Genomic DNA, 25,707 nt, shown 5'->3' on the forward strand with positions numbered 1-25,707 from the left:
CCGCCACCGCCCGGACGGCACAAAGCGGCCAGAAATAACGACCCGGCGGCTGGGGCAGATCTTGGCCTTTATTTTCCAAAGCGCTTCTCCAAGAGGCAGCAGCAGCAGAAGAAACAGCTCAGGCTTTGGGGCAGTACACCCAGCAAAACAAGAGGGGGAAAACTGGCAAAAAACACATCGGAAGAACAAGAGAGGTTTGGAACACAAAGAACTAAACGCTGTCAGTACTTACATAGCACAAGCAGTAATTGGGCAATACTGTAGATGGCTATGAAACTCTCAAAGGCAAAACTGCTCCAACAGCTCTACTAGCAAAGAAGCAGCCTTCTGAAAAAAAAAATAAATACAAGGAAGACTTTTTTGGTATTTTTCCTTTTTATATCCACAATGTAACATCATCTGCTATAGCATAATCCCTGCCATTGCCCTTGAAGATCAAGGTCTGCGTCCTCAGGAAGGCTGCAGTAACTAGTCAGAGGAGTCAGCACACAGTCCTGTAACCAGGTGCAAGTTTCCGTAACAGTCTGTGGTTCTAACCAGACTTGAAAAGAAGAATAGCGACTTGGCCGAGGTAGAAGTAGATGAAGTGCTTGGTCTCATGAGTCACGTAGCTGCCAAAGTTCCTTCCCACGATGCAGTGCCAAGTGGGATTGTATTTCTTGTCAAACTCCTGCAGAAGAGAGAACTAGGAATTAAGAACTCTTCCAAACAGGTATTTGCTTTCTGAACAAGGCAATTAGAGGAAGAGCAGATGCTCTTAAGTACTAGGATTATCTTATTTACATCTTATAGTTCACCTGCTGCTTAGTCAGACAAAAAAAATCCACAAAAAAAGCGCCATGGTGCTTCCTATCTGAGCAGCAGTAACTTTAAAACATTACCTTTGTTCAGGGAAAGTAAGTCTTTCTCCCCTATAAGTCATACCATGATCTGAAACTATAGCCCTCGAGTAAAACCTTCACCACTAGTTTTACACCCAGAGATTAAGCTGTAATTTAGACTTCATTGTTCATCTGCAACAGGGGTGCTAAAGGGACTCAGTGGAAAATTCTCTGCCACATGCTCTGGGACACCAGTACTATCAACAAATCTAAGAATTTGCATGTTACATGTTTCAAACAAATCCTCTACAAATTCCCAGTAGTTGCTACAAAGAACACCGGGAAAATATTACACTAAACTCCCTCTTTTCCACTGTCATAGGTACTTCCTGCATCTGGGGAAAAAATGCCTTTCTGTATTGCGGGCATAGCAAACTAGTATTTCTCTAGTGGAAGCAATCATTCTGCTTAGTTGAATTACTTTTTAAACAGCTCTTCCACTCAGATCAGTTTAACTTCCATTGACACTCTTTGATTTCTCCATTCTCCTGAGTTGACGAAGCAGGAAATATAATCAGAACTAGATCTTTCCCATGTTCAGTATTGTTAATCCTACATAAAGAACGACACAGACGTTGAAAACAACAGATAATCAGTGCCACCAGGATTTTTTTGTTTGGGGTTTTTTTTTTCTTTTTTGCTTATGTCACTATATAAGGAGAGATGTGATTACAGTAGACCTGCAGAAAACTACCTTTCCCTGCAATTTTTGGCCCAACTGGACAGAACTGTGAACAGATCCTTAAGATTAAGTTCAGTAAAATTGAAACCAAGAACTATATAGAACAGGCTTTCTTTCAGAAGAAAACCGTAGGAGAGTTCAATAGAGCCCCTGTGTTTTGTACCAGCTCATCAGTCACAGGGACAGTCAGCTGCCACTCTCTGTTCACCTGGACAACAGGACAGTGGCAGAAAAGGCTTAAGTAGAAGGTACTGCAAGAGAAAAGCAGAAGGACCTGGAAAAGTCCACGCAAAGGATGGGGAAAGGAACATAAGGACACCAGCCTACAGAAAAAGTCCAACTTGATTATCTAGTGTCTCTAGAACTTGTTTCTCTAGAGCTACTTGCCCAGCAGCATTCTCCCTGCTTGATTCTTCATGTGCATACAGATCTTGTGAGGACAGTACAAGCAAACATTTACCTTCTTTATGTGAGCAGCAATGTCCTTCTCGATGTTGTATTTCTCTAAGGCCTGAGTAGCACACTCCACAGCGTCTTGCTGCATCTCTTCAGACATGTCCGCATTCTTGATCACTGCCTTCCGATCACTCATGGTTGTCTGCGCTGAGCAAAGAAGAGGAGAATTCAAAGTTGCAGGAGCAGCCACCTGCCGGAATCACCCCCCAAGCAGTCACACAGGTATCCCCATTCACAGCCAGCTTTCAGGGCCCGCGCTGTGCCCACAGCCGCGGCTGTGCGGCATTTCTGCCGGGTGTGTCAGAGGCGCAGGCACAGCCCGTGCTCGGAGCCAGACGAGCGGCGGCTTAAAAGCCCGGTCACGTCAAGCGCCTGCTCTCCGGCCGCTCCAGCCTGGGCCCACACAAGCACCGCCGGAGGGCTTTCAAACCCCGCCGGACACCGCCGCCCGCCCGGCCCCTCTCCAGCCCGACGCAGGCCGGGTGCCCCGGGAGAGGGCGCAGCCGCTCCGGCACCCGGCCCCGACGGCCTTTCCCTGCCGAGGGGAGGCGAACGAAGCCCAGCACCCCCCGCCAAGGGCTCGGGGCCCCGCGCGGCTACAGGGAAGGCTCCCGCTTGGAGCTCCCAGGGATGCGGGAAAGGTGGAGCCGGCCGCCGGGGTGTCCGGGCAGCGGCTGCCCACCCTCAGTCTTCCCAGTGCCCGGGTGGGACCCGGCCCCTCTCGGGAGCTGCCCCATCCCAGCGTTCGAGGCCCTCACGCCGCTCTCCTCACCGTTTGGCGGGTGCCGCGGGACCAGCCCTGTGTGGAACGGAGCGGGCGAGGCACAAAGAGAGGCGGCCACGCACCTCGCTCCGGCGCCGCGTCGGTTTAACCGACCCGCGCGCACCGCCGTCGCCTCCAAGCGCCCCCAGCCCCACCCCCTCCGTACTGGCCGCTAGCCATTGGTCACCGCCACCACCCTCCCGAGCGCTCATTGGCCAGGATCCGGCGCTCTCGTAGCATTTTACTGCAGCAGTTTCTTTCAGACCGGCATGCCTCGCGCCTGCACCCGTTCCCATAGTGACGGGCGGCTGTAGCGATGCTAGGCCCAACCCTGGGCTCGGCGGGAGTGGGGCCTCTGGGTCGGTCCCGGATCCCCCAGAGCCTCCGCCGGGGCGAGCCCGGGGTATGGCCCGTCGCAGCACCCTGCTTGCGGGTGTGCCTGGGCTCGTTGCTCTCAGGCGATGTGCAGCCTCTGCTCAGCCTTCCCCTTTCTTTCCTCACGGCTGAAGCTGCCTGAATGTGGCTGGTTGCTGGCGTCTGTACAGAGGCCTGTGGCTACAGCGTGAAAGAGGCTCTCCCGGTCACTTCTCTGGTAGGCAAAGATCATCTCTCCCTATAGTTGAGGCAGACAAAAAAAACCCAATAAGCTTATGTGATGCTTTGCAAGGCATCCTGCTGCAAAGAACATAGAACAAAAAAAACCAAAATTTTAGGTTTTTGCCTAATTCTGTAGATAAGATATGAGAAAATCATGGTAGGATCTGAGGATGGTGCTAATAAGTCTCGACATGAAAGAAAGACATGCAAGGGAGACCAACTCATACTCAGGGAATGCAGCCTCTGGTCTGATTTCTTAACAGTGTGATGCAATCTCTTACGAGAAAGGGTTAAGTAGCTTCTTTGTATCTACAAAGCTGACAGAATTTCTGGATCGTTCAAACAATATGATAAGCAGGGCAGCTTTTGCAAAAAAATTAGCAGAAAAGGTCCCTAATTTGTACTAACGTTCCTAACAGGAATCAGAGGCAACTTTTCACTCCTCCCCTCAGTTCATCAGAACCCACACGCCAACCCTCCTTCCTACTCCCCCATGAGGTTTTACTTCAGCCAGGAAACTACAAAATTAAAAACCTAAAGAAGTTAGAGAAAATTATTTGCAAAATTACCGAAATATGCTGTATGAGGTGTGTTGGGTTTGGTTTTTTTGGGGTTAGTTTTTTTTTCCCTGTCACGTACATACTACCAGGACGGATTCAGCCGTGCACATAAGCAGCTGGTAGCACTGGGGTGTTTGGCGGCTGTTTGGGGCCGGTGCAGTCGCGGTGTAAGTACCCCGTACGGCATTCAAGGGTACGGGCACTGAGCCCCGCGTTTCTCGGGGCCGGGGCCGAGCGCGGAGCCCGGCCGCAGCCCGCCACCCCCCCGCCCCGGCTGGGCCGTCCCGGCGGGCCGCCTCCCGCCCCCGCGGGGCCGGCCGTGGCCGCGCCTTCCGCCGGTACTGCGGTTGGCGGAGCCGTCGGGCCCGGCGCGGCGGGCGGTGCTGCCGCTCCGGCGGCGAGCGGGGTGCAGAGGTCGTGCCCTTGCGAGATGGCGGCGGCGGGGCTGTGCCCGTGCCGGGCGCTGCTCGCCCGCCGCGGCGGGGCTCTGCGGGCGCTCTGCGGCTCCGTGCGGGGCCTCGCCGCGGGGCAGGAGACGCACTTCGGCTTCCAGACCGTGACGGAGGCGGAGAGGAGGGAGAAAAGTGAGGACGGCGGCGGGGTCCGCTGTGGAGCCGTGCGGCGCCCCGGGGGAGGGCGGGCTGGAACCTCACGGGGCCCCCGGGCAGCCGGCGCCATCGGCTGTGGGGCTGAAGGCGTGCTGGAGATGTGTTTGGAGCTGGGCCGTTGGTTTGAGACGTTACTGGGAGTCTTGGTAAATAGTATCAGTGTTATGCCTGCTCGATTTTTCCCCTCTACTCCGGAAGGGTTACGGGAAGAGGCTGTGTTTCTCCAAAGAGACGTTTGTCAGGCAACAAGCTCAGTAGGATTCGATCATATTTTTTGTATGGTGGTCTTTCAGGTGGTCTTTTTCTGTTCCACATGGTGGCAGACCTCCACCAGGCAATAAAGGACACATTTTACTTCCACAGGAGCATTTTAAAGTAAGTTGCATCTCATTTTCTTGTCCCTTCTTTGCAGTTTACCAGGTCTTTGAAAGTGTGGCCAAGAAATATGATATAATGAACGATTCAATGACTCTAGGGATTCATCGAGTGTGGAAGGATATCCTCATGCATAAAATGAACCCTTCCCCAGGAACACTTCTTCTTGATGTTGCTGGAGGAACAGGTAAACAATTTTGGCGAGTTCCACATGACAATGTTTTTGAACTGTTTGAGTCTGCTCAGAATTAAGTTGCCTAGCCTTCCCCCAACCCCCCAGTTCCCTGTCTTTAAAACTAGTAAAGCATCTACTTGATTTTCACAGAGAACTGCTGAGACCTAACTTCTTTGTGTTTTGTAATACCTTGCTCCAAGGCTCTGAAAGTGTTACAGTACTGCCATGATATGTTATGGAAAACTGTTTCCAGTTGTGGGAAGTCATGGATTCTTTGCTTTTAATATGTTCCCTTTATATATTTATATATATTCTCTTTCTCTCTCTCTCTTTTTCTCTCCTCCCCCTCCGTGTGTAGTTTTTATTTTTATATATATATATATATAAAAAATTAATATTAAGTCCGTTTGATGTTCAAATCCTTATGTTCCAATTTCCTGGAGTCAGAAAACATTCCAAAACATGTATCTTTCTTTTAAAACAAATGCAGGTGACATCGCTTTTCGATTTATTAATTATGTTCGCTCTGTACGAGAACGCCAGCTCCAGCGGAAGCTTAAGCACCATCAGAATTTATCGTGGCAGGAGATTTCTGAGAGTTACCAGGAAGACAAATTTAAGTCGCTAGGGGATTCCCAAGTGGTGGTCTGTGACATTAACAAAGAGATGTTAAAAGTTGGGAAGCAGAAAGCACAACATCTTGGCTACTCCGAAGGTAAGTTGTGCATTGTACCATTTCAGTAGCATGCCTGATAGCAAGAATTTGACGCATGATAGCCATCAGGTAATCACCACTTCAGGATTATAATATACATTATATAGCCATGGTGTATACTATAGCTGTGCTTGCATGTTTGCCAATGTTGAGTTACTTTTTCAGTGAGCATGTATGTAGTATGTTGTTCAGATGTTCAGATCTTGTATAATACTTGAACTTTCAGAAATACATATATGGAAGTGTCCATGAGGTCTGATACCCAGCTATCCTTCAAAATTGGTTAAATAATCTAAACCTGCTGTTTATGTCTGTGCTAACAAATCTGATTTTACCGAGGCAGATAGTGCAAAAGAGCCCCTAGAATGATTACACTAAAGATCTTATAATGGGTATTTTAAGAATCAAGGCAGCAAATAAAAAATGCAAGAACTAAAGGATATTGTGGACCTATAAAACTTTCCACAGTTAGAGCATATGCTAATAATACTCAGAGAAACTGAATTACATTAAATGTTAGTTTGCAGGTCAATGGGTTAATTCACTGATATCTAGAATTTGTTGGGGATCATGCCAATCCTGATTGAAAAGCCTGATTTTAAGAAGTAAGACATAGAGAAAGAAGTCCTGCTTATGGCTCAGCGTTTGTGTGATAGTTGTTTATCCTCTCTTCATTTACGGATATTTGGCAAATACTTTAGCAATGTAAAGTATACCAGGAGGTTCCCAAACTTTGTGTGCCTGGGTACCACTATTAGGTATGCCCTGCGCAGCCTCTGCATAGTAATCTCATTTCTGAGCTTGCAGATAACTGTTGATTGTCCAAGGTCTAAAATTTGTTTTTCTTAAAATTGTAAGGGGCAGAGTTTTATTTCACTATTTCCCATGTACATTCACCAACAGTGGGGGCTGTGCATGGCGAAAAGAGACACGTTTGTTGCACAATCGCTGGTTGTGCATTTTGGCCAGCAGGAGTGGTAGGCTGCACTACACATGCCCCAGTTCTTCTTGTTGGACGTCGACAGCCCCTTTTATGTATCCACTTACAAACTCCTGGCCTGTGATTTTTTTACTACAGTGTATTCTGAGGGATAGTTTTCCTGTTGCTCAAAACCTTTTCTTGATGCTCATTTCTTAGGTGTCTTTTCAGACTGTCTAGGTTTAAATAACACTAATAATTGCTGCTTTAATAATGTTGCATGTTTCTTTTCATACAATACTTTCTACAACTATAAACATATATATTTTGTAAAAATGAAATTTAAATGTCTCCTGGCAACAACTGTTGTTTCTGTTGTGTTTTGCTCTCCTCCATGTCACTTTCTAGCATACTGCCCTTTGAAACTGCTGATCTCTGTTGCAGAAGGCTTCTGGGTTTTTTCTGTTAGTTTTTTTGTTTTGCATTTGGGTCACCAAAACCAGTGACTTTAAGAACTATTAATTCTAAGTTGAGCAGTCTTACTTTTGGTACCAATAACCTGGACATCCATGCTCCACAGATAGACATGGCCTTGATCCATTGGGGTTTGGGAAGCAACACAGCTGCAACAGGATCACATACTGATAGTGCTGATGGAGGGAGTGTGGCTTTTCATGTTCCTCAATCTATGGAAGCTTTCTAGCAAAGTGTTTTAAGTGTTTTGGCCATTGTTGCATGGCAAAGCATTAATCATTGTTTATAGTTACTCTTTGAGCAGAGATTCTCCTTTTGCAACTTTGCTACAAACAAATGGCAGCCAATTTCTGGAAAGCCAGTTGTTCACTACGATGCAAGATTTGGGTGAAATCTTCTTGGCAGACTAAGGCACTGTGAGCACAACGTGCGTGTATATGCAGAAGAATGTTTTGGCTGATGTTAATTTGGCAAAATTAACTACTTTGCTTGAAAGACAGCTGTATAGTACAGGGCCTTGAAAGGTTTGTGAGTATAGAACAAGGTGTCTTTCCTCCAGCAAAAATGCAAAATTGAAGTATTAGTTTTAAAAGTCACTTTTTTAATAATCATTTTCTTCTGGAATAGTTAAGTTCTAGTCTTTCTGGAGCAGTCTGAGTTCAATTCTGTGTCCTTGGCTTTTACTACAGGCTTGTCCTGGGTACTGGGGAATGCTGAAGAGTTGCCCTTTGATGATGACAAGTTTGATGTTTACACAATTGCCTTTGGAATCAGAAATGTAACTCGTATTGATTTGGTAAGTTGCTATACTGTATCCTGACATGGGGTCCTTATGGTTCATCTGAGTTTTTTTTATTCTAGCAGAGGAAGCAAAGGAGGAACTCCTTTGGATAAAGGAACATCGTTGTCTACTCCTGAAACATTTAAAATAAGTGGCATGTAGTGTGCAACTTGTTTAATGAAGAAGGCAATTAAATGCCCCACCTTTGTCATAAAAAGTTAGATTTATACTAGTTGCGCCCAATCCTTCCACCTTCGCAAGCCACACAATCCCTTCCTAAGGCAAAAAGAGCTGAATGCTACAGTCATTCCTCACCTTCTCCTGACCTACGGTATGACTGGATCTACACATGCACAGTGCAGTCAGTCTGCATGTCTCAAATCTTCCTGAAGCACCTGATCTATATCCCACCCGCAGTGGGTCCAACGCTTCCTGCCCCGTTCTGTTTCCCTGCCTGAGCCAGCAGAGCTTCCAGAGCAGAGAGCGGGAAGCAGCTGGGCTGCTGCCACCACTGCCGTTGAACTAACCTGTTCAGCCCACTTCTGCTCAGTGTCTTTACACTGGCTGGTAGTAGAGTTTCCCATGAAGAATTAGTATGATTTTAATTAGGGTGAGTAGTACCCTTTGTTCTAAACAGCATCTGTCCTTCGAGAATGACTAGCTGTCTTGGGGGTAAAGATAGGTTAGATCACCTGTCTAGCTGGACTAGTTGTCTGTGTTTTGGAGGAGCGTGTTACAACCTTGGCAATGCTCCTTCTGTGGAAGGTGTAGCGTTTGGATCCAAACCACCTTGAACTGTATGCCTTTGAACTTCCCTTAGTGTGGATGGCTTTTCACGATTTTTCGTCTGCACCCTTCCGAAGCATAGGCTCTTTGCCTTCATGGATACAGCAGTCTGGTAGCATAGCCCCCCTGGAGACCCGATACAAAACACATCCAAGCCTCCAATTCTTTTGCAGAGCTCCCATCACGTATGTGTACTGTTTATATTTTATCCCTTAGGAACATGACAATTGAAGCCAAGCAGATGTACAACCTGCAGAGGTTCTTGAATACAACTCTGCTGTGCTCTTGTATGAAAGAACATACAGTTGTAAACAGAATTTTATCTTGGTGGTTCTTACGTGTTTTATTTTGGATATAGGATGGAATTTTCAAAGTAGCCAAAGATTTTCTTCTTCCCTCTCCTTCCTCCCTGTTCTCACACATTGCTCATCCAAAACCCAGTATCATTTCTTCTTTGATCCTTTGGGTGTGCCTTACAGTTGAGCAAAATCTTTTCTTTTGATTAAAAAAAAAAATCTATCATGCCCTCTTTTCATTTTCAGCTTCTTGTAGCTGAGTCACCTTCTCCCTTTTGGGTTTGATCTGTAATTACAAGAGCTCTGCTGGCAAATATTCATCAACTAAGAGTAGGGAAAAAGAACAAAAATTGCAAACCTGACATCATAGTTTCGACACAAAGCCTGGTATAAACCTATTTATGTAACAGCAAGAGTTTTTGTGGCTTGGTTTTGTTGTTTGGGGTTTTTTTTTGTACTTGTCTTGGGATGCTTCTCCACAAGTAAATATTGGAGATTGCCAATGAGGATTCTGTTTACTCCCCTCAGTTCATCGCTGAGTTGCCATCACAAGGCATGATAATAGGCAGGTGCTGTTCTACAGAAACAAACTTATCGCATCTGCTTTGTCTCAGGCACTTCAGGAGGCCTATCGTGTGCTGAAACCAGGAGGAAGATTTCTCTGCCTTGAATTTAGTCACGTCAGCAACCCTCTTCTTTCCAGGTAGAAACATGGTGACACTATGCCATGTCACAAGGCTCTCTTATTTGTACTCAGCCAGAATAAGAGACGGAGACACTTTGAGGCCACCTCATTGTGCGCTTTTAAAATCAGATGCAGACTCCATAGCATAGTGGTACAGAGATCAACTTGTTGTGTTGGAGATGGTTGACTTTAAACTTGTTTGTATTAATCCGTATTTGCTGTCTGTCTGTGCAGGCTCTACGATCTATACAGTTTCCAGGTTATCCCTGTTCTGGGTGAGGTTATCGCTGGTGACTGGAAGTCTTACCAGTATCTTGTGGAGAGCATCCGACGTTTCCCCCCTCAGGTAAGACAGTATTTTTCTGAATTCACTAACACACAAAACACAGTCCCAGCATAATCTTGCAGGCAGCTGGCTTATAGGCCTTCAGGTTGTTATAATTATGGAACTATTATTTTTCAGGAGGAGTTGAAGGCAATGATAGAAGATGCAGGGTTTCTTAAAGTGGATTATCAGAATTTAAACTTGGGCATTGTTGCCATTCACTCAGGTTTCAAACTCTGAGTCTATGTAGCAAAACACAGGAAGTGTAATTTTCCTGAGGAGTATGAAGGCTGTGGAATTTTAACGCTATCAAGATTGAAGAGGAGTTTTAAGAACTTGCACAACAGATACTTGCTCAGCAGTCAGACCCAGAAGAACATCAGCTACCTTTTCCCCCCCCCAAGAAACCTGTGGATGAAGTGACTCCTGTGGTGTTTCTTACACTCGCATTTCCCTTCAAGTGCAGTGTAAAGGACATGGCCAAAACTGAGCAGTGCTAACAAATGAAGCAACTTCAGTTACCAGTGGTGTGGATACAGAAATAGACTGACTGGTCTTCAAATAAGATGCCTCCTTTTTCTTTTACTAAGCTTCAAGGAGGATATCGTACCGGTGAGAAGTAACTTGTATTTATTAGATTTTTATTAAGCTGTCATTATCTTTGTCATGTGGATTCTAAGGGATTTTTCCCATGATTCCTTTACTTCTGTCAAAGGCAAATGGAAGGCTTGTGAAATAAAACAGCTCTGCAGCAACTTTTTTCACTTCAGTCAATATTTTAACCTTTTTAAGAAGGCTTCCTTTCTAAGAAAGGGGTTTTTTTTCTGAAGGAGAATGACGGCATAACTATATTCTGGGATGAGATGACATGTTTTCACCTCCATATGAAATCTTTCTCTTTGTCAGTGCTAGATGCCTAGTCTCTACATAAAAATACTGTGCGTTTCCTTCTGTTCTTTAAACTAAGCTGTTTAAGAACAGATGCTTCTGTAGCAGGATACAGGGATAGAGTAAAAAAAAAAAAAAATCTAGAGAAGGTATAAATTTACATTCTAAGTGACAGCTGTGTAATGAACTAGTATGAAGATTTCTCTCTTCTGAAAATTGGGAGATGAAAGGACGATTGCTTTTAGCTCACCAGTTCGCTTGAAATCAGAAAAGCAACACCATGTATCTGAACTCCAGAATCTGCACTGGAGGTTGTGTATACTGAAAATATGCTTATCAAGAATTGAAAAGCAGTCTCTTTTCTCTCAGGGAAAATATCTCCTGTTGCTCTCAGTTACTGACTGATGACATATTCGTAGATTAGCTCAGGCTTCAGATGGTGTGGGTTTGAGGTGGGGGGAGGGGGGGAATGGAGGTGGGGATGTTCCTCCTTCATTCACAGTGGAATAAGGAGGGTAATGCAAGCACTGAGAGGGCAGAAGGGTAGAGAAAACTCTTAAAGGATAAACTTGTTCTGACAGTTTTATTAGCAAAGAAGCCATCTTTTGAAAGAAAATAAATACAAGGAAGACATTTTTGCCTTTTTTATAGCCACAATGAAAATACCAGCTGCTACAGCAAAATCCCTGACCATTAACAATACAACAAAAGACCTGAAGATCAAGGTCTGTCTCCTCAGGAAGGCTGAAGGTGGGAGGCTGTTTGGAGTTGGTGTGCAGTCCTGTAACCAGGTGCAAGTTTCCGTAACAGTCTGTGGTTCTAACCAGACTTGAAAAGAAGAATAGCGACTTGGCCGAGGTAGAAGTAGATGAAGTGCTTGGTCTCATGAGTCACGTAGCTGCCAAAGTTCCTTCCCACGATGCAGTGCCAAGTGGGATTGTATTTCTTGTCAAACTCCTGCGGAAGAGAGAACTAGGAATTCAGCATTTTCGTGAGAATTGTACTAATGCTGTACAGGGGCTTTTTGCAATGATATGTCACTTGTTAGCAAGTATCACTTTTGGAAGGCGGCAATTAAGGAGCAGCATATGCTCTTAAGTGCAAGGATCATCTGTCATTTTATAACTCACCTGCTGCTTAGTCAGACAAAAAAAAATAAGAAGTGCTTCTGAGCTGAGCAGGAATAAGTTTAAAACATATGTTTGGGGAAGTAACTTTTCCTCAGAAGTCATACCATGATCTCAAACCATAACTTTTAAGAACTTCACTGCTTGTTCTGAGTCTATACAGTTTAAGCCATTATTTTGACTTCATTAGCTGTTTTCAACAAGGACGCTGAAAGGACTCTTGATGGAAAATTCTCTGCCACGTCCTTGATATCAGCTCATGAGACCATGTTCTTCCTACACACTGTAGTCGGGAGCCTGCTATGACTTTCAAATAAACTCGTGTGTACAAGTCTACTATGAGTAAAACCACACAGTCAGTGGTTATATACTGTCGTATGTAACAGCCATCAGCTGAAGAGACTTTTTGTGAGAGCATGCAGGAGTTTGTGTTATGCTCAACCAAACCCTTCAATTACTTGCAGCTCAATCAGGCTCCCAGTAGGAGTCAGAGAGAAAATCTGACAAACTGGAAGCTATGAACCATCTGTTCTGCATTACCATGAACAGTTTGTCTTACATGTGGTAGAGGGGGGAAAAAAACCCCAAACACAAACCCCAAACCAACAAAACCACTTCTTATTACAAGGTCAGCAAACCACCACTTCTCAAATAGGCTCCACAGAGCCCCTGTGTTTTGTACCAGCTCATCAGTCACAGGGACAGTCAGCTGCCACTCTCTGTTCACCTGGACAACAGGACAGTGGCAGAAAAGGCTTAAGTAGAAGGTACTGCAAGAGAAAAGCAGAAGGACCTGGAAAAGTCCACGCAAAGGATGGGGAAAGGAACATAAGGACACCAGCCTACAGAAAAAGTCCAACTTGATTATCTAGTGTCTCTAGAACTTGTTTCTCTAGAGCTACTTGCCCAGCAGCATTCTCCCTGCTTGATTCTTCATGTGCATACAGATCTTGTGAGGACAGTACAAGCAAACATTTACCTTCTTTATGTGAGCAGCAATGTCCTTCTCGATGTTGTATTTCTCTAAGGCCTGAGTAGCACACTCCACAGAGTCTTGCTGCATCTCTTCAGACATGTCCGCATTCTTGATCACTGCCTTCCGATCACTCATGGTTGTCTGTGTTGAGCAAAGAAGAGGAGAATTCAAAGTTGCAGGAGCAGCCACCTGCCGGAATCACCCCCCAAGCAGTCACACAGGTATCCCCATTCACAGCCAGCTTTCAGGGCCCGCGCTGTGCCCACAGCCGCGGCTGTGCGGCATTTCTGCCGGGTGTGTCAGAGGCGCAGGCACAGCCCGTGCTCGGAGCCAGACGAGCGGCGGCTTAAAAGCCCGGTCACGTCAAGCGCCTGCTCTCCGGCCGCTCCAGCCTGGGCCCACACAAGCACCGCCGGAGGGCTTTCAAACCCCGCCGGACACCGCCGCCCGCCCGGCCCCTCTCCAGCCCCTCTCCAGCCCGACGCAGGCCGGGTGCCCCGGGAGAGGGCGCAGCCGCTCCGGCACCCGGCCCCGACGGCCTTTCCCTGCCGAGGGGAGGCGAACGAAGCCCAGCACCCCCCGCCAAGGGCTCGGGGCCCCGCGCGGCTACATGGAAGGCTCCCGCTTGGAGCTCCCAGGGATGCGGGAAAGGTGGAGCCGGCCGCCGGGGAAGAGCTCTGGCACGGGGGAGCCGCTGGGACACGCACCGCTCTCGGCAGCGCCGGTTGCCAGCGTGCCCGGACACGGCGAAGACTGCGGCTCAGCAGCCGGTCCCGGTCTCCCTCGGAAGCCGCCCCACTCCAAACACCCTGCCCCTCACGCCGCGCCCCTCACCGTTCAGCGGGCGCTGCGGGACCGGCCCTGGAGCGGAGCGGTGCGGCGCTGCGGTCTGCGTAGTGCGCGCCGCCGCCGCCGCCTCCGAGCGCCCCCAACCCCGCCCCCTCCGCACCGGCCGCCAGCCATTGGTCACCGCCACCGCCCCCCCGAGCGCTCATTGGCCACGGCCCCGCGCTCTAGTAGGGTTTTACTCGTGCGTTTTCTTTCAGACCGGCATGCCTCGCGCCTGCGTCCGTTCCCATAGCGACGGGCGGCCGCAGCGGCGTGGGCGCAGCCCCGGAGCGAGGCCTCTGGGGCGGCCCCGGATCCCCGCCGCGGGATGCAGGTGAGGTACCGGAGAGCACGCCCCGCACGTCCGACGGAGCGCATGCTGTTGGGGATCTTAACGTAGATTTCAGCTGTGTATGGAAAGCCTCCGGTCCTGGCTCCCATGCTACTCGTCTCTGACATCATCTAGTGACCCTGGGCAAAAAACTTGTTCCTTGAAGTACGCTCAGTCTCCAGTGCATTTTAATGTGTCCACGAGTTTCTGTACAACACCTTTCCATAGCTGATACGTGGGCCCCAAAAGCCATTATTCCTTGCCCCAACGCAGATCACAGAGACACCGAATTTAACCCAGTAATCTCTGCAGCAGGCCCTTGTTTCTCTTTGAACTGGGGTAGCTCTTTCGGTAAGATACCCTTTACTGAGAGGAAAGCCCACCCATGTCGGAGGAAGGAGCTCCGTAGCTTATAAATGGCACTTGATCATCTTTCCTATTCATATGTCTGTTTTCAATTTGTCTTTGTCTTTCAGACTAAGTGACCTCTGATAGAAATCTTTTACCCATGTTAGTACTGAGTGTGATCAAGTCAGCTCTAAATTTTGTTCCTTTAGTGAACTGAATCCATCAGACTTCTTAAGTCTCATTTAAGGCATCTTTTGCAGATCTCACTATTTCTGCAACTCCTGCCTTTTTTTTTCTTTTTTTTTTTTTGGGGGGGGGGTGTTTTGGTTTTTTTGTTTGTTTGTTTTAAATGAAGCAAGATGTTTTGGGAGATCCCCAGTGCTCGGTTTTGTTAGTTTCACTCTCCCTGGGGCACTTTCTGCTTATACTCTTGTCAGCAGCTAGAGAATTGCTGTTGAGTTTTCCATAGCTGGTGATCTGTTAATAACAGGACTCTGAACCATGTCTATAGCAAACAGCACAGGCTGACTTAAGAGAGGATTTCAAATACTGGTTGGTGGGACTGCCATTTCCTTGTAGAAATAAGCAACTCAAGAGCAGTCATCCACCTCACTTGAAATGCAAATATTTTTCATATCAGTACAGTATAGTTACCTGCTCAGTGTCATTCATAGCTTAAGCAGCATAACTGCAAGCAGCCTTTTGCCTTGCAAGTTCTGAGGCAACCTCAGAAGAATATACTGTCCCAAAATATTAAAACTGGGTAATGTAGTACTTCTGTCACTCTAGAATATCTCAGAAATAACTTCTGACTTTAGCTTCCAGGTTTTAGCATTCCAATTAGAAGAGATGAAATGCACAGCTTTGCTTTCTGTCTTGCCATCAGGAGTGTGTGTTAGGGACAACTCTGAAAGTTATGAAATTAAGGGAACTTACCTGGTTTGATGCAGCAGATGAAAGGGCATATGAGACCTCATGTGCTGGCAACTTGAAGAAGCTTTGAATAGTCTTGGGGCCACAGTAAGCAATTAATTTACAGAACTGTGTGTAGTATCTGCAGCACTAGCAATGGTTCTTTGAGTACTAGACAGTTTTGTGCTGACAGAACTGAACCATTTTACAATCTTCCCAGTGCTTACAATTAACTTCAGAAACACCCATGAATCTCTGAGGAGGTGGTTGTGTTTGGTAGCTGCAGGCAAATTTCTATGCATTTATTAAGAAATGGTTAGCTGAAGGAACAGATGTGATGACGACTGCAGGAAATGTCAGTGTGGGCGAGATACACATCATTAATGAGAAACATTAAAGCCTGAGATACACGGCTTTAAAGAGAAACATTACAGCCTTACTTGTTAATCAAGAATATAAAAGTATAGTTTCCCTCAGGACAGAGCTGCAGGGGAAGGCAGAACAAATGCACATAGGAGTTGATAGCTGGAGTAGAGGAGGTGCCAAAGAAAATTGGGTAATGGATAAGGCGTATCATGAGATTCCTCTTGCAGATGGAGGGTAGATTGTAAGCACTTTTCAGTTGAGGCTTTTTTTTTGCTCTGTGTTGAATACCGTATCACTATATCTAATCGAGATTTTTCCTGGGGCTCCTAGTTACTATCAAAACATAAAATAATCATTATTAGCAATAAAACAACTTCCATTTTCTTTTTTTCATAAAACTGAAGAAATCTCCACCTTGAAATTTTCTTTGTAAACCTGGAATCTGTATGCTAGGGCTTCTAATCCAATTTTATATGTATGTATATATATATATATATATATATATATATGTATATCCAATTTTTTATATGTATGATCTACACAGTAGTGGAAAAACCTTAGCAGGTGTAAGTCAAGTTATCTCCATGGTCTCCAGGGAAACTAGATCCATTCACATCATCTCAGAATCTGGCCTCCTTTTGTTGGTTTTTTTTTAACCACACAGATATATTTTTTTTCTTTTTGCTGTATCTATTAAGCACTGAGAAAAGATGAGTTATTTCACAAATATACATCATGTTTGCCTCCCTGCAGTTACAAGGAATTTACAGGTAGCAATTTTATTACACGAGTCCTTAACTATATTTATTCACTTGCCAGGGTTTATAAATTGCATTGTGGCAGAATACTGTAAAGATCTGACCCAGATCCGGACCCACTTGCACGTCAAGGCCCTGTGGTGAAAGCAGGTGAACTGGCACCATGAAGGGCGTCTCGTGCCCACCTCTGGGTGCAGCCAGGGCCCAGTGGGGCTTTGCGCCATCCCGTGTGGCGCAGCACCCACCACATCAGACACGCCGAGGGCAGGCTGAGGCACTAACGTATTCTGCCCCATAGGCAGCTCATCTGGCCTTTGCTAGGGTTTCTGTTTTGGTGGTTGCCGGTGTCCAAGTCAGGGCTGTAATTCCCTTATTAGTGGTGAAGTTGCAACAAAGCCCTTTATTAAGGAAATGTGTGTTTTCCACTTTAAATGCAGTTTGGGCCGCAGGGAACAAACATTGGGCAGTCTGTTCTCTCACTGGAGCGTGTGGGTAAGGGAGCAGCAGTGAACTGGCAGTTTTAAGCTTAGCCTGTACTGCATTGGGAATGTGGGATCATCTTTGTCCAAATTGTTGGTTTGGTTGTTGCTTTTAAATAGATACTTGATGTATCGGGTTGGAAGCTCCTGCAGTCATGCGGTTGACTCTCAAATTCCTCTACCATTTTCCATGTAAATAACATTGTCCCCGTTCTCTCTGATGGTCAAAGGAGGCAGCCAAAATGGATAGAACAAGTGAGGATTTCTCAAACTGGGAATTCTCTGCTAACATGCTTGTTGTATGGTGTGACTTGAGGTCTTTCCTTGTCATGATTTATATATGCATCATAGATGACTTTCAGGCTGAGCTTGTATATTTGTAAGACTTCAGCATTTGCAGGGTCTGAATCTTGAAAAGCCTGAGACTAAAGCACTAATACAGTGCTACAGCTTTGCAGAGAATTGGATTAGTGGGGTTAAATAGAGACTTTAATTCAACACCCTTGAAAGAATTCAAGTATCGTAATAATTACATGTTTTATGTGTATGCATGTATGTATATGTATGTGTGTATATTATGGAAGCTTAGACAAATAATGAAGTAACTGCACAAGTAAGAGTGGGACAAGTGTTTGCTCTCGCTTCCTGCCAGAGAAAAATATGAAAAAAAAATCAGTTCCAGAAAAAAAACCAGTTCAAAGCTTACCAAACATGCAACCTTTGAGGGTAGCGAGTGAAAATGGATCCTACCCAATGGCTGTGATTTTTTACACCAGCAAAGGCAGCTGTAGTCCTTTTCACTCAACCTAGGTTTTCCATTAAATACGTGGCACATAATGAATGGCCTGAGAGGGAGCTTGTCAAAGCAGTTTGTACACACGGTATTAAGAGCAAGCCACTAATGGCTGAACCTAGTACCAGTACTATTCAAACTCTTTAGTATTTTTTTCAGTTTTTCAAATTATGATACTTCTAATACGCTTGGTGGACTTCTGAGATGTTAAGAAACAACGCATGTGTATCATTAATCTCTAATTTATATTACCTGTTGTTTGCAGGGATGTGGAAAATGCAGTTCATAGGAGAAATAGTTATTATGGCCACGCTCAGGACTGTCTCTATCAGACAGCTGGCAGGACCTGAAGGGACACACACACCAAGCTGGTGGTGTTTATTATGCAGATGTACAGAAAGACAGAATGGGAGTAATGGCTTTTCTCTGCAAGAAGATACAGAACTGCACTGTGTAAGCTGGATGACATCAAGTTATGATCTCATGAGGTGAGTTTCAGCCCTCAGGGGAAGCATGTGCCTGCACAGTCGTGGAGGAGCCTACGTTCCTTCTGTCAGGCTCTCAAGAGCTGTAAGAGCAGACTCAGAACTGGTGATTAGTAGTATCCTATTACAATAACTTCAGGGGTCTTTTCTAGCACTTCTGAAGAAAATTCCACTGTGGCTCAGGACGTAATTCTATGTACTAGAAAAGATCATGAAAATTGGAATAAATCATTCTGGATTCTTAAATCTGTATGTGGACGGGGCACCATCCAGGAAGAAAAGTTACTGCTGCTTCTACTGAAGCTGTTACTAGGTTCCTGCTGCCAATGTCTGTCTGCAACACTAAAGGGTACTGCAGTACTTGTATTTCTAAAACCTGTTCCAACAACAAAATAATGGTTATAGTGCGTATTTAGTTCATTGTGCCAACAGAACAAAAATGCCAAGTTCACAAGTAATTACATTCTTTATTTATAACAAGCTTAGCTACACAGGATATTTTAAGTAACACAAACAACTGCAATGCTTCGGTTGAAACAGAACAATGGTTTAATCCAGAAAATATCACTAGTATCACTAGAGATACACGTCTGGTGTACAGAAATATTTATGGCAAAGATTTTTAATTTTAGAGCAGCTATTTCTGCGTATGAAAAGTTCTTTCTCAAATTTTGTACAACCCCTAGTATTTAATTTGTGAGAATAAAAATACAAAGTGGGAAACAGAAGGTAACCCACACGGACATGGAACACGGAGATAAAATGGAAATATTCAATAGAAGCAAAATATTTGAGTGAATCACCTTCCTGAAGTGCCTTGTCTTCCATAATGAAAATCCGAGTTCTGTCCGTACATCACAGAGATACTCAGCGGTGTTACGGACTCCTCCATACCAGACTGACTTTGTTACTTCTGACAGGGTCAGAGCCTAAGTCAAGCTAAAGGTGAGAAATAGGCAAATACGGCCTTCCAGCCTCTCTTGTTCTCCTGACGAACTTGTTGAGGAAAAGTATAGTGTTCCGGGTTTTTTAATCATCACCTTTTAATGTTCTCTTTAAAACCTTTAAGCCATTCTGTATCTTGAAGAATAACGCCAAACTCACTTTGCTAAATAAAAGCACCAAGATCATCTGTCATGCTGCCTTCCAGCTTCATAAACACTGAATATTTCAGTAGTACTGCTAAACTTTTCACACCTTCCTCCTTCTGTAAATTGTCTTCAAGGGTGCTTCTTTTGATCAAAATGCATGCCAGGGTTTCTCAGCTGTGACCGCACAAACCTTAGTTTTCCCAAATAAAATACCGAAACGGCATTTGGGTTCTGGGCTTTCGCTAAGAGCCCTGCAGGAAAGTCTCTCTTTCTTCTAGCTTTGGTAGAGGGATGTTACCTGATGGAAAACAGAAAGAAAATTGTGTGAGACCAAGCTGTAAGTTACCTTCTGGGTAGCACAGCTTAGCAGTAAAGTGCTTCTCCAGTTTATTCTAGGTACTTACAGGCAGCTTAAATTTCCTGCACAAGAAAGAAAAGTAAGTTCTGACTTGTGTAAATAATCGCTCAACATGTGTGGTAACTTTAGAGAAAGGTTAGCTTCTGTACTAAATCTATTGGACCAATAGATTGTTTTTCTCAGATGGCTTCAGTTATTTATTTTAGTACTTCCTTATTACTGGCTAATACTTCTGAAAGTATATGCAGTTACGGCAGGTTACATTCCTCAGGTTAATTCAAGCAAAGTTAAGAGGTTTTTTATAAGCAAGACAATACCTGGTGGGGCTACAAAATATTCCTCTACTTTCTCTCTGGCATTTTTCAGCAGCTCCTTCGTGCAGTTGCCTTCTGTAACATCATCTTCTCTGAGATACAGACACCTGAAGAACAAAGATTACCAGCCTGTCCTTAAGCTATTCTATGAATATGAAATATGAAGTGCAGCTTATCGCTAAACTGGTTTTGGTCTTAAGTAAGTGGCAAGACCAGTATTGGAACATTTTGCAGCAACTAAGAACGCCACTGACAGGCATCTGGGAAGCAGCGTGTGCAGATCATTCATGACAAGATGCACAAAGGAACTGGAGCTCATCGTTGCGATGCTTACGCATAAAGGTGCCAGTGACATCATCCTTCCACACAAAACCACGGTAAGACTTCTCAGTAAGCAAAGGGGCCAAATGCATAACCAGGGTGATTCCCAGGGGGGAAAAAAAAAGTTACAAAAGCAAATAGTTTGAAGCATTAACAGTTAAAAGGAGGCTGCTGCGACTCATCACCTGTCCTCCAGGACCGAATCCATCGGTTCTACTCCATCGGTGTTCACTTCATGAAGCTGGTCAGCAAACTGGATTGCTTTCTGCAGCCGCTCCACGCCCTCTGCATCGCGGAAATCAACCAAGGCCAGGTGCTCCAAGCGATCCAGCACTTCCACCGTCACTTCTTGCTGTACGAGAGACAAATACGGACAGAAAAGGCAAAGGCGAGCAAGTTTAATATAGCGCTACTTTTATTTTCTTAACTAAAAACTCGTTACGTGGCAAATCCCCGAGTTCGCATCCGCTGGGACGCGCTGGTTTCTTGTACCTTCTTGGAAAATTAACTTTAATCGAACTCGGTATTTTTTCCTCCTTCTAATCTCCTGCCGAGCGAAGGGCAAACCGGAGCTGGCGCTCGTTCCGGTAACTCAGCCCGGGGCAGAGGGGGGCGGGCAGGAGGAACCGCCCCCCGGAGCCGCGTTTCGGGGCCGCACTCGTCCCTCCCGTTCCCCTCCGGGCGCTGCTCCGGCCGAGCCGCCCTACCTGCGGGGGCGGCAGCCGCTGGCCGTGCTGCCACGCCGGGCGCGGGGGGACCCGCGCGGGGGACCCGCCGGGCGCCGTCAGCACGGCCCGGGCAGGAGGGACCGGCAGCGGCAGCCGCCCCGCCCCGGACCGGGCCGCGCCGCTCGCCGCGCGGAGCCAGCGGCCGAGGCACGGCGCCCGCATGGCGCGCTAACGGCGGCGCCCCGCTACGTCACCTCCCCGCGCCGGAAGCGCGTCAGAGCGGCGGGGCGGCCGAGCGGGCGCGGTGACGGGGCGCGGGCGGGCGCTCGGCCGCCGCCATGAACAGCGTGGGCGAGGCTTGCACCGAGCTGAAGCGCGAGTACGACCAGTGCTTCAACCGCTGGTTCGCCGAGAAGTTCCTCAAGGGCGAGAGCGCCGGGGACCCCTGCGGGCAGCTCTTCAAGCGCTACCAGCTCTGCGTGCAGGTGCGTGCGGCGCTGGTGCCGCCCGGTTTGTCGCCGCTGGTTCGGCACACGGGCACCCTCACGCCGCTTCTTGGCTCTGCCTGCGCGCTTTCCGCCCCAGGCGTTCCTCCGCCGGACTCGTTCTTCTCGTTCTTCTCGGCCGCTTCTCGGCCTTTTGGCTAAGATCAAGTGTAGTATCTGTTCTTATCAGTTTAATATCTGATACCTCCTCGATGAAAGGACTTTATATTAAACGGATTTTTGGCGCCGGGAGTTGGACCCGGAGCTTGCTCCCTCCGCTCCGCGCATCGTCCCGGTATTGCAGTGCCTCTAGGGAAGTGATCGTGCCCCTGTACTCGGCCCTGGTGAGGCCGCACCTCGAATACTGTGTTCAGTTTTGGGCCCCTCACTACAAGAAGGATGTTGAGGTGCTGGAGCGTGTCCAGAGAAGGGCAACGAGGCTGGTGGGGGGTCTGGAGAACAAGTCTTATGAGTAGCGGCTGAGGGAACTGGGGTTGTTTAGCCTGCAGAAAAGGAGGCTCAGGGGAGACCTCATCGCTCTCTACAACTCCCTGCAAGGAGGTTGTAGCGAGGGGGGGGGTCGGTCTCTTCTCCCAAGTAACAAGCGATAGGACGAGAGGAAATGGCCTCAGGTTGCGCCAGGGGAGGTTTAGATTGGACGTGAGGAAAAATGTCTTTACTGAAAGAGTGGTTAAACATTGGAACAGGCTGCCCAGGGAAGTGGTGGAGTCCCCATCCCTGGAGGTATTTAAAAGACGTGTAGATGAGGCGCTTAGGGACATGGTTTAGTGGGCATGGTGGTGTTGGGTTGACGGTTGGACTCGGTGATCTTAGAGGTCTTTTCCAACCTCAATGATTCTATGATTCTCGCCGCTCGCCTGGTAGCCCCAGGAGGAGCCTCCGCCCGCAGCTGCGCGCCCCGCCGCGCTGCTCCGCGTTTTCTCTTGTCTCCTGTTGCTGCCGGTCGTGACGTGTAGTGTTTTACAGGTGTCTCTTACTGTATTTTTCCCGTTAATGTAACTTCTTAAGCCTGCTGGTCTAGAGGCTGTGGTACGTTTATGTGATAGGATCTGGATTGTAGTTCAGCAGCAGCTCTCGGTGTATGCTTGGGCATCTCTAATACTGAAGCTTTATCCAAATCAGCCTTAAGACTACTTTTTCTAGATCATGTTTTGTACCAAAGGTTATATTGCTTAGCACTATAAAGACATGTCAAGTTTAATTTTTTGGTTTTGTTTTTCGTCTTTTCAGAAAGCAATCAAGGAAAAGGACATACCCATTGAAGGCCTGGAGTTCATGGGCCCAAGCAAAGGGAAAACTGAAAACTCCTCTTGACCTCAACTGTATGGATGGAGTCACTAATATGAGCCTTTGGACTAAGCAACATCACCAGGCATAAGACTAGATGCCACTCGGATAAGACCTTTGTTAAGCTGCTTTCTAGGAAGCGAGGAATCTTCTCCGCTTGTAAAAACAAACAGCCACAAAAAAAAAAAAAGAAAGAAAAAGGCCGGATCATGTGGTAACTACTGCCTCCTTTTCAATGAATTTTGGTGGTGGTTCAGCATCTAACAGCGTGAAAAGCCGTTTGAACTAACTTCCTATTGAATGTACTCTATAATGGGAGAATACTTATTACTAGAGTGGGCTGAGAGAGTAGTTGCTTTGTGACCAGTTTCTCTTGCTTATTTATATAATACTTGAAAGTGTTTAAAAAGAGTATGAAGGAGGTTGATTTATTTTGTCTCATCCCTATGCTGCTGAATTTTGGTGGAAGAAGTTTGTTTTATATGATCCGGAATGCTGAGGGGCTAAAGCATTGTTTTGTATCAGCAGCAGAGATGGTATAAAAACACTCTATTGGACCTGCAGTAACTTAGCTAAAATAAATATAACCAGGTTATATTTTGTTCAAGTAGATAACTGTCCAGTAGAATCTGATTGTGACCTCTAGGAGGGACGGAGACGGCCTGCAACAGAAGCTGGACACTTTTAATGCAGAGGCTACTTCTTCAACCTTTTCTGAGGTACTGAAACAATCCTGAACTTGAATTCTCTCTCTTTTAGCATTGTGCATTCCTGCAGCAAAACTGCATCGCAGCCCTGGCCGTCCTTTTCCACACTACCACAAAGCACCAGGCTGGCCATGATGACTGTTAGACTTTTGCTTGTGGTAGTTAAGGCGTGCGTTGAATGAGGGAAACATGGGGTTGAAGCTTGACAGCTGATAATGTTAAAAGCCCCAGCTGCCGCCTGGGGATCTTGCCTGCTCGTGAAGCTGCTCCTGAACCATGTGTACTTTACGCCTAGGAGAGCAAACGAAAGTTATTTACGCTGGCTTGTGAACTGCAGAAATGCTTGCAGCAACTAGAAAAAGGGGGTTTGGAAGAGAAGCAAGGGATCAGGATCCGTCCCGTCCAGTGGCCCTGTGAGCACTGTGGCAGGGGAGGAGATTTCCGTTGATCCTCATACAGAGATGGGCAAAAGCTGTCCCTTCTCATGACACCAACACAGGTGAAAGAGTAAAAAATATTATGGCCTGGGGACAAAAGAGAAGTCAACTTCCTAATTCTCCTAGAATTACAGTGAGGAAAAAAGCGAGCTTCACTCTCTCAGCTTTTAAGCACTACCTGAAGGATCGTTCAGAGGTTTTACTTTTTTAAAAAAAGTTGTTCCCAAACATACAGCCGGCTTGTCTGCACTGCAGCTCCTCAGTAACGCCCCCAGACACTGAGAGTACTGTGGGACATGTGCAGAAGATCAGGAACTGCAGCAGGCGGGGGCCGTCGTTCCCTGTGTCTTCAGCGGTGGCCTGAACACGTCAGCTGGAGCGCAGTCAGGTAGCCTGGGTTAGCCACGCTCCTTTTCTCAGGCGCGTGAGACAGGTAGTGCAGTGTTGGTACAGGGTTAAATGTAGCACTTAAAAAACAAGCTCTTGACACTTAAACTGCTGGGTCACTCAGGTATAAATAAAAATAGTAAGTTAAGGGAAAGGTCTTTCTGAGAGCACCGTAAATAGTATGTTGGGGACTGTCAAGTATGTGGCCTTTTTTTTTTTTTAAGGAATAACACGTACAACCAGTTTGCTTTTCTATGATCTTCATGTAGGAATAAATGTAGCGCGACTTTGTTGGTTAGCTTGAACACTACTGTGTCCATTAGTGCCTTGTTCTGTGCTTCTAACACAGAAAAGCTTGTCTTAGCAGTCATTTTACTAGTATGTGGATGAAATAAATTGCATTGAAACGGGGGGGTGTCCCGCAGTGCCCACTTTGAGATTGTCACTTGCCGTCCATCACTCCTTTCAGCAGCAAGATGTCAAGTCAGCTGCTGCATTCTTCCTTTGGGGAAAAACAGTATTAATGGCAGCTAAGACATAGCTCTCTCTTTCATACCATGCAAAAAAATATAGAAGTTGCAGAAGGAATTGGAAAATAGTCAACTTGCAGAGAAGAAAAGCTTCAAAATTAATATTGTACTGGAACAGACTCAGGGCTTTAGAATCGGCTGTTAACTATGGAAGGTAATTAAGCTTTTCTAGGTGAAGAAGCTTCTGAGTCACACAGTATACATTATACAGACGTATGCAGTGGAGCAAAAACGGTGTTTTCGTTTGTAACGCCTGTATGAGACTTTGTACAACCAGACCGCAGCTTTATGAAAAGCAGAGTTGTGAGCAACATACGTGCTGATATACTAGAACATTTGAGAGCTGAAGATTAACGTTGTGAAGGTGCACAGAGCTTAATTAAACATCTTTGCTGCCACTCCCTCTCCCAGAAGGCGCTAAGAGAAAATTGCCTTCATGACTGTTAATAAATACTGCAATAGCTGATTATGGAGAACGTGCTTCAGTATATACTGAATTTTAATCTACAGTATTAGCTCAATACCTGTTCATCTGGCTGTGAGCTGTGGGTTTACAGTGATCGGTTAAACCAGACATGAAGAATATGAAATCGAGTCATGTCCTATGCTGACTGCGTTCCTGTTAGCGTTGTCAGATACAGGAGCAGGTATTAACATTCAGGCAGTCAAACCCCTTTGCTCCTGCACTGTATCCTGTGGGAAGCCTCAATGTTTAAGCAAAGACTGAACTAA

At 46.2% G+C, this 25,707-nt stretch overlaps 5 protein-coding genes and 1 non-coding gene across 7 annotated transcripts; 3 read left to right on the forward strand and 3 right to left on the reverse strand.

Moving 5' to 3' along the window:
* Positions 1-50: 50 nt before the first annotated feature.
* LOC143167655 (dynein light chain 1, cytoplasmic-like) lies at positions 51-2,915 on the reverse strand. Its single transcript, XM_076353317.1, has 3 exons — positions 2,792-2,915; positions 2,024-2,161; positions 51-670 (listed from the first exon to the last, which is right to left on the reverse strand). Exons 2-3 carry the CDS (start codon positions 2,153-2,155, stop codon positions 533-535), a joined length of 270 nt encoding a protein of 89 aa, XP_076209432.1. The 5' UTR covers positions 2,156-2,161; positions 2,792-2,915; the 3' UTR covers positions 51-532.
* Positions 2,916-4,369: 1,454 nt separating this feature from the next.
* Positions 4,370-10,833, forward strand: COQ5 (coenzyme Q5, methyltransferase). The gene is made up of 7 exons (XM_076352966.1): positions 4,370-4,523; positions 4,960-5,109; positions 5,588-5,812; positions 7,895-8,001; positions 9,683-9,771; positions 9,988-10,099; positions 10,217-10,833. Exons 1-7 carry the CDS (start codon positions 4,370-4,372, stop codon positions 10,316-10,318), a joined length of 939 nt encoding a protein of 312 aa, XP_076209081.1. The 3' UTR covers positions 10,319-10,833.
* Positions 10,834-11,530: 697 nt separating this feature from the next.
* LOC143167656 (dynein light chain 1, cytoplasmic) lies at positions 11,531-13,983 on the reverse strand. The gene is made up of 3 exons (XM_076353318.1): positions 13,904-13,983; positions 13,073-13,210; positions 11,531-11,923 (listed from the first exon to the last, which is right to left on the reverse strand). Exons 2-3 carry the CDS (start codon positions 13,202-13,204, stop codon positions 11,786-11,788), a joined length of 270 nt encoding a protein of 89 aa, XP_076209433.1. The 5' UTR covers positions 13,205-13,210; positions 13,904-13,983; the 3' UTR covers positions 11,531-11,785.
* A 4,833-nt stretch (positions 13,984-18,816) lies between these two features.
* GATC (glutamyl-tRNA amidotransferase subunit C) lies at positions 18,817-21,343 on the reverse strand. Its single transcript, XM_076353319.1, has 4 exons — positions 21,161-21,343; positions 20,639-20,805; positions 20,136-20,239; positions 18,817-19,758 (listed from the first exon to the last, which is right to left on the reverse strand). Exons 1-4 carry the CDS (start codon positions 21,341-21,343, stop codon positions 19,703-19,705), a joined length of 510 nt encoding a protein of 169 aa, XP_076209434.1. The 3' UTR covers positions 18,817-19,702.
* A 76-nt stretch (positions 21,344-21,419) lies between these two features.
* Positions 21,420-25,441, forward strand: TRIAP1 (TP53 regulated inhibitor of apoptosis 1). 2 transcript variants are annotated; one of them, XR_012996574.1, is made up of 3 exons: positions 21,420-21,606; positions 22,858-23,128; positions 23,674-25,441. XR_012996574.1 is itself a non-coding variant. In XM_076353321.1 (2 exons), the coding sequence occupies exons 1-2, from the start codon at positions 21,460-21,462 to the stop codon at positions 22,939-22,941; spliced, it is 231 nt and encodes a 76-aa protein (XP_076209436.1). In that variant the 5' UTR covers positions 21,420-21,459; the 3' UTR covers positions 22,942-25,441. The 2 variants fall into 2 exon arrangements, 1 of the variants encoding a protein (XP_076209436.1); XM_076353321.1 differs by having other exon boundaries at positions 22,858-25,441.
* LOC143167694 (U2 spliceosomal RNA) lies at positions 21,745-21,940 on the forward strand. Its single transcript, XR_012996584.1, has one exon. It is a non-coding gene; the product is annotated as a U2 spliceosomal RNA (small nuclear RNA).
* Positions 25,442-25,707: the final 266 nt, after the last annotated feature.

This window comes from Aptenodytes patagonicus, chromosome 15 (assembly GCF_965638725.1).
Source record: "Aptenodytes patagonicus chromosome 15, bAptPat1.pri.cur, whole genome shotgun sequence".
NCBI lineage: Eukaryota > Metazoa > Chordata > Aves > Sphenisciformes > Spheniscidae > Aptenodytes > Aptenodytes patagonicus.